At 44.8% G+C, this 7378-nt stretch overlaps 1 protein-coding gene across 1 annotated transcript in view; it reads right to left on the bottom strand.

The window, feature by feature from the left end:
• Nucleotides 1-4317: 4317 nt before the first annotated feature.
• Nucleotides 4318-7378, bottom strand: part of LOC127921685 (alpha-N-acetylgalactosaminide alpha-2,6-sialyltransferase 3-like) — a gene marked incomplete at its 5' end in the record, with an annotated part of 10292 nt that continues 7231 nt past the window's right edge. The window contains 2 exon segments of the mRNA XM_052505272.1: nt 4318-4697; nt 4700-4716. Of these exon segments, the coding sequence (XP_052361232.1) occupies nt 4528-4697; nt 4700-4716 (187 nt within the window).

The raw sequence follows: 7378 nt of genomic DNA, 5'->3' as shown, positions 1-7378 counted from the left end.
ATAGGAGAGAGGCTACATAGGAGGGAGGCTACATAGGAGAGAGGCTACATAGAGACGATGTGTGATAGTTAGTTAGAGACGATGTGTGATAGTTAGTTAGAGACGATGTGTGATAGTTAGTTAGAGACGATGTGTGATAGATAGTTAGAGACGATGTGTGATAGTTAGTTAGAGACGATGTGTGATAGTTAGTTAGAGACGATGTGTGATAGTTAGTTAGAGACGATGTGTGATAGTTAGTTAGAGACGATGTGTGATAGTTAGTTAGAATGATGTGTGATAGTTAGTTAGAGACTTAGGAGAGACGATGTGATAGATAGTTAGAGACGATGTGTGATAGTTAGAGAGTGCATAGACTAGTTAAGAGTGTACGATGTACAACAGTGTACTGTATCATAACATTCAGAGGCACGAATGATGAGATAGAAAAAGAGAGAGAGAGATGTGAGATAGTTAGTTTAAAGATTAGAGATGTGTGATAGTTTGAGATTAGAGAGCGATGTGTGATAGTTGGTTAGAGACGATGTGTGATTAGAGAGAGAGAGAGAGAGCGTTTTGTGATAGTTTATTATTAGTGCATAGCACTGAGAATCTATGTACAACAGTGTACTGTATCATAGCATTCACAGGCACACAATGATGAGATTAGAAAAGAGAGAGAGAGAGAGAGAGAGAGAGAGAGAGAGAGAAAGAGCGAGAGCAGAGAGAGGAGAGGCTGGAGGCTGCTGAGGGAAACGGCTCTAAATAATGGCTGGAATGGGAGTGAATGGAATGGCATCAAACACCTGGAAACCATGGAAACTATGTGTATGATGTACTTGATGCCATTCCATTGATTCCTCTCCAGTCGCTACTACGAGCCCATCCTCCCAAATTAAGGTGCCACCAGCCTCCTGTGATAGATATATATATATATAGATAGATAGATAGATAGATAGATAGATAGATAGATAGATAGATAGATAGATAGGGTTCTGACTGCAGACATCATATACAGTAAATATCTTCATGTCTCTTCGTCCGTATCATAGAACCAAAACATTTCAAATTGCACAGTAGCTAGCTCTGCCTGCAGTTGCCGGGTTACTTTCTCACGTTGTCAAACGAATGACGGCACGTCACATGGCACAGAGGGTGAGAACTACCTAGAATGCATACCAAATGGAACCCTGATCCCTACGTAGCGCACTATACAGAATAAGCAATAGGGTGTCGTTTAGGCTCTGTAGTAAATGACTCGCAGGCAGGCTGTGCTGCTGTCATTATCCTGCCGACACAGGAAGGTCTCATTGTCTGCTGTGAGATCCTTTCACAGCATTAAAGTTACAACAAACACCGATCGAGTGACGTCTTCACATTGATGTCAATGGGAGAAGAATACTGCGTTCCAAGTGGCTCCCTGTTCCCCACAGGGCTCTCTGGGTAAACGGAGTGCACTACATTGGGAATAGGGAGCCACATGGACTCACCCTAAGTGAACATTGGAGGAGGTTAGTATTGGCCCCATGGTAACATCCAAGGAGGCTCTGGCTCTGCTCGTGGATTTCAGCCTAGTTTGTGGTCCTTCTGTGGCTCAGTTGGTAGAGCATGGCGCTTTGTAACGCCAGGGTAATGGGTTCGATTCCCCCGACCACCCATACGTAGAATGTATGCACACATGACTGTAAGTCGCTTTGGATAAAAGCGTCAGCTAAATGGCATATATTATTATTATTATTATTATTATTAGTTTGTTAATGATGTAGAAAAGAAATGGAACATTGCCAGTCTGTTTGTTTGTCTCCTAAACCAGATGAAGGACAAAATAAACACATCTGGCCTGTGTCCCAAAGAGCACCCTAATCTCTATACAGTGTATTACTCTAGACCAGAGCCCTATGGTCAGCCCTATGGTCAGCCCTATGGTCAGCCCTATGGTCAGCCCTATGGTCAGCCTTATAGTCAGCCCTATGGTCAGCCCTATGGTCAGCCCTATGGACCCTGGTTAAAAAAGTGCCCTATGGTCAGCCCTATGGACCCTGGTTAAAAAAGTGCCCTATGGTCAGCCCTATGGTCAGCCTTATGGTCAGCCCTATGGTCAGCCCTATGGTCAGCCCTATGGTCAGCCTTATGGTCAGCCCTATGGTCAGCCTTATGGTCAGCCCTATGGTCAGCCCTATGGTCAGCCTTATAGTCAGCCCTATGGTCAGCCCTATGGTCAGCTCTATGGTTAAAAAGTGCCCTATGGTCAGCCCTATGGACCCTGGTTAAAAAGTGCCCTATGGTCAGCCCTATGGTCAGCCTTATAGTCAGCCCTATGGTCAGCCCTATGGTCAGCTCTATGGACCCTGGTTAAAAAAGTGCCCTATGAGCCCTGGTTAAATAAGTGCCCTATGGTCAGCTCTATGGGCCCTGGTTAAAGAAGTGCCCTATGGTCAGCTCTATGGGCTCTGGTTAAAGAAGTGCCCTATGGTCTGCTCTATGGGCCTTGGTTAAAGAAGTGCCCTATGGTCAGCTCTATGGGCTCTGGTTAAAGAAGCCCTATGGTCAGCTCTATGGGCCCTGGTTAAAGAAGTGCCCTATGGTCTGCTCTATGGGCCTTGGTTAAAGAAGTGCCTATGGTCAGCTCTATGGGCCCTGGTTAAAGAAGTGCCCTATGGTCAGCTCTATGGGCTCTGGTTAAAGAAGTGCCCTATGGTCAGCTCTATGGGCCCTGGCTAAAGAATTGCCCTATGGGCCCTGGTTAAAGAAGTGCTCTATGGGCCCTGGTTAAAGAAGTGCCCTATGGTCAGCTCTATGGGCCCTGGCTAAAGAATTGCCCTATGGGCCCTGGTTAAAGAAGTGCTCTATGGGCCCTGGTTAAAGAAGTGCCCTATGGTCAGCTCTATGGGCCGTCGTTAAAAAAGTGCCCTATGGGCCCTGGTTAAAGAAGTGCTCTATATAGGGAATAGGGCACCATTTGAGACACCTCTGGTAGCCAATAATTCTAAGTGGACCCTGGTTAATGAAGTACCCTATGGGCAGCTCTATGGACCCTGGTTAAAGAAGTGCCCTATGGCCAGCTCTATGGGCCCTGGTTAAATAAGTGCCCTATGGTCAGCTCTATGGGCCCTGGTTAAAGAAGTGCCCTATGGTCAGCTCTATGGGCCCTGGTTAAAGAAGTGCCCTATGGTCAGCTCTATGGGCCCTGGTTAAAGAAGTGCCCTATGGTCAGCTCTATGGGCCCTGGTTAAAGAAGTGCCCTATGGTCAGCTCTATGGGCCCTGGTTAAAGAAGTGCCCTATGGTCAGCTCTATGGGCCGTGGTTAAAAAAGTGCCCTATGGGCCCTGGTGAAAGAAGTGCTCTATATAGGGAATAGGGCACCATTTGAACACCCCTGGTAGCCAATAATTCTAAGTGGACAGACAGACAGAAAGGGGTACAGCCAGATGGAGAATAAAGTAGTGTAGCTGGTCAGAGATTGGTAACAGGCCTCTATCAACACCCAGACTGACATAGAATAACAACATCTTGGAGAGTTCAGACTTGTGAGATACATACTGTACTGTACAGTGCTTCAGCACATCTAAAGGACCCTATTCCCCATAGTGCACTACCTATAGGACCCTGGTCAAAAGTAGTGCACTATGTAGGGAATAGGTGTCATTAGGGAGACAGCCTGTGTGTAGCTACTGTAGAGATGAAGAACAGTTTGTTGGTTTCATTCTTTTCTTATCCCGTATGTGTGCGTTGAGCTATCCGTCCTTCGTCATTCACCAAACCTTTACTACATCAAAGCAGCAGATGATTGGAGGTCAAGAAGACCCCTGCTCCGGAGCTCCTTTAGGACATCACATTTTCTCAGCTCAAAGTTCTGGAATAGGGCAACAGAGTTCTAGAAAAGGTTAACAGAGTTCTAGAAGATGACAACAGAGTTCTAGAAGAGGTCAACAGAGTTCTAGAAGATGACGACAGAGTTCTAGAAGAGGTCAACAGAGTTCTAGAAGATGACAACAGACATTCAATGAGTGGAGAAATAGTTTCTTCTTCATGTTGTTTCTCTAATAGGATAGATGGATGAGCCTGTCCTGCAGTGGTCAGATTGTTTTAGTGAACAGAAGGCCTTGGTTCATGGCTCAGTGAGGACATGGAGGGACATGGAGGGACCACCCTCTACCATCTACGTTTCAGCCCAGGATGGGTGTCTGGTTTCAGTGCTACAGTCAGGCAAGAAGTGGGACGGGAATTACAACCCTCAGACTACAGGCTCAGTGGTAATGGACGGACTGGGATTGCAGAACGATGTGCGCATTCTGACTGTACATTTCAGTGTCATATACACTGGACAACGCCAAGGGAGGGAGACGTGCCTATATAGTGCATTACTTTTGACCAGGGCCCGATAGTGCACTATATAGGGGAGAGGGTGTCATTTGGGACACTGCTCTGGTGTAACGGTAGCGGCCCTGCGTTCTCCCTGTCCCTGGATGATGAGGTGGACACGGCTGTGTGATGTCATCAATAATGGCCCTCCTCCAGACCTCCCGGCTATCTGCGGTCCCTCCGGGTCACGACAGTTTCCATGGCGGGTTGTAGAACTTAATGGTGTGTGTTCTGGCCCACTTGGCGAAGACGGCCTTCTCTGTGATGAAACGGTGGCCGCCGTACGGAGCGCTCTCGTGGAGGAGATACTCTGCACACTCATCACGACTACCGGCTTCATAGTAGTGGTGCGGACCTTACGGTACCCCTCTGACCTGGGAGGAGGGGGAGGAGAGAGATGGTTATAGACAGTCATCGTGACTACCGGTTTCATCACAGTGGTACGGACCTTACGATACCCTCTGACCTGGAGGGGAGGGAGAGAGAGAGAGAGAGAGAGAGAGGGAGTTGTAGGGGAGAGAGAGATGGGGTGGTTGGGGGAGAGGGAGAGAGAGATTGAGAGAAAGAGAGAGAGAGGGGAGGGGGAGGGAGGGAGGGAGGGAGGGAGGGAGGGAGGGAGGGAGGGAGGGAGGGAGGGAGAGAGAGAGAGAGAGAGAGAGAGAGAGAGAGAGAGAGAGAGAGAGAGAGAGAGGGAGGGAGGGAGGGAGGGAGGGAGGGAGGGAGGGAGGGAGGGAGGGAGGGAGGGAGGGAGGGAGGGAGGGTGAAAGGTACGTTCCATTGCAATTCTACAGACAAAGGAATTCTCCGGTTGGAACATTATTGAAGATTTATGATAAAAACATCCTAAAGATTGATTCTATACATCGTTTGACATGTTTCCACAGACTGTAATGGAACTTTTTGACATTTCGTCTGCTCCTAGTGAACGCGCTCGTGAGTTTGGATTTGTTTACCAAACGCTAACAAAAGAAGCTATTTGGACATAAATGATGGACATTATCGAACAAAAACAAACATTTATTGTGGAACTGTGATTCCTGGGAGTGCATTCTGAAGAAGATCATCAAAGGTAAGTGAATATTTATAATGTTATTTCTGACTTCTATTGACTGCACAAAATGGCGGATATCTTTTTTGCTTGTTTGGGCTCTGAGTGCCATACTCAGATTATTGCATGGTTTGCTTTTTACGTAAAGATTTATTTAAATCTGACACAGCGGTTGCATTAAGGAGAAGTTTAATTCCATGAAATTCCATGTATAACACTTGTATCTTTGATCAACGTTTATTATTATTTATTATGAGTATTTCTGTAAATTGATGTGGCTCTCTGCATAGTCACTGCGTGTTTTGGAACTACTGAACATAACGTGCCAATGTATACTGAGATTTATTTATATAAATATGAACTTTACCGAAGAAAACATACATGTATTGTGTAACATGAAGTTCTATGAGTGTCATCTGATGAAGATCATCAAAGGTTAGTGATTAATTCTATCTATTTCTGTTTTTGTGACTCCTCTCTTTAGCTGGAAAAATGTCTGTGTGTTTCTGTGACTTGGCTCTGACCTAACATAATCCTTTGGTTTGGTCATAATCGAACACTGTGGCTGGATTTACAACAAGTGTATCTTTAAAATGGTGTAAAATACTTGTATGTTTGAGGAATTGTAATTATGGGATTTCTGTTGTTTTGAATTTGGCGCCCTGCAGTTTCACTGGCTGTTGACAGGTGGGGCTACCATCCTGCGTATCCCACGAGGTTAAAAATTCAAGCTAAAAACCTAAGAAAATGTACCTGCAATGTTAAATGGTTTGATGAAGAGTGCATAAACCTATGAAAGAAATTGAGAAACCACAGAAAACCAGAACATACGCTTTTACCGTAGGAACATTAAAACAGAAATACAGAACAAACACAAAGGAAACAGCTCATTTTTTTTACCTTTATTTAACCAGGCAAGTCAGTTAAGAACATATTCTTATTTTCAATGACAGCCTAGGAACAGTCTGTTCAGGGGCAGAACGACAGACCTGTACCTTGTCAGCTCGGGGTTTGAACTCGCAACCTTCCGGTTACTAGTCCAACGCTCTAACCACTAGGCTACGCTGCCGCCCCGCCTCATTGTGATTGAAGAATCCATAGAATCAGGTCACTTCTGGGAAAATTGTAAAACACTGAACAAACAACAACATTAAGAGCGAACTGTCCAAAATGGAGATGTATGGATAAACCACTTCTCCAACGTCTTTGGTCATGTGACCCGTTTCAGGAAACTAGCTGTATGTTCCACATAATGACTTCACAGGAATATATATAATAATATATATATTATTAAAAAAATAATCAAAATGCGTTTTTTTTCTTCTTGCAGAAATGGAACATGTGAACTTTTAAAAAACGTGTATGCCATCTGTAAATATGAATAAATTACATTGTTAAATTACGAGCCTTGTCAGCAACCTTCACACTAGCCAAGATTGGCTGAGATAATGAGTGGGCTGGACATGCCGAGAGAGGAGTTCGGATTGGTCTGCCATATACAGTGGGGGAAAAAAAGCATTTAGTCAGCCACCACTTGTGCAAGTTCTCCCACCATAACATGCAAATAAATTAATAAAAAATCATACAATGTGATTTTCTCGATTTTTTTTTCTCATTTTGTCTGTCATAGTTGAAGTGTACATATGATGAAAATTACAGGCCTCTCTCATCTTTTTAAGTGGGAGAACTTGCACAATTGGTGGCTGACTAAATACTTTTTTGCCCCACTGTAGAAGGCTTCTGTCTATTTGAGCTGGTCAGTCTGTGTTGGTAATCCTGTAGAACGCTGCTTTAAAAAAAATGGATCATGTAGTGGAGCTGTATAAGTGTTGCTCTCCCCTTTCTGGAGGACTGAGTTTTGAAATCAGTTAATTATAGTATGATAGCTAAGGCGAACACCTGTCTCTGGATTGCAACCGTGGCATCGCATCCGTGACAGGGAGACGCATCCATCATGCATGATGATGTATACAGGTAAGATAGTCTAG

The sequence above is a fragment of the Oncorhynchus keta genome, unplaced genomic scaffold (assembly GCF_023373465.1).
Source record: "Oncorhynchus keta strain PuntledgeMale-10-30-2019 unplaced genomic scaffold, Oket_V2 Un_contig_23087_pilon_pilon, whole genome shotgun sequence".
Taxonomy (NCBI): domain Eukaryota; kingdom Metazoa; phylum Chordata; class Actinopteri; order Salmoniformes; family Salmonidae; genus Oncorhynchus; species Oncorhynchus keta.
This window is presented reverse-complemented; position numbering and strand designations above follow the sequence as displayed.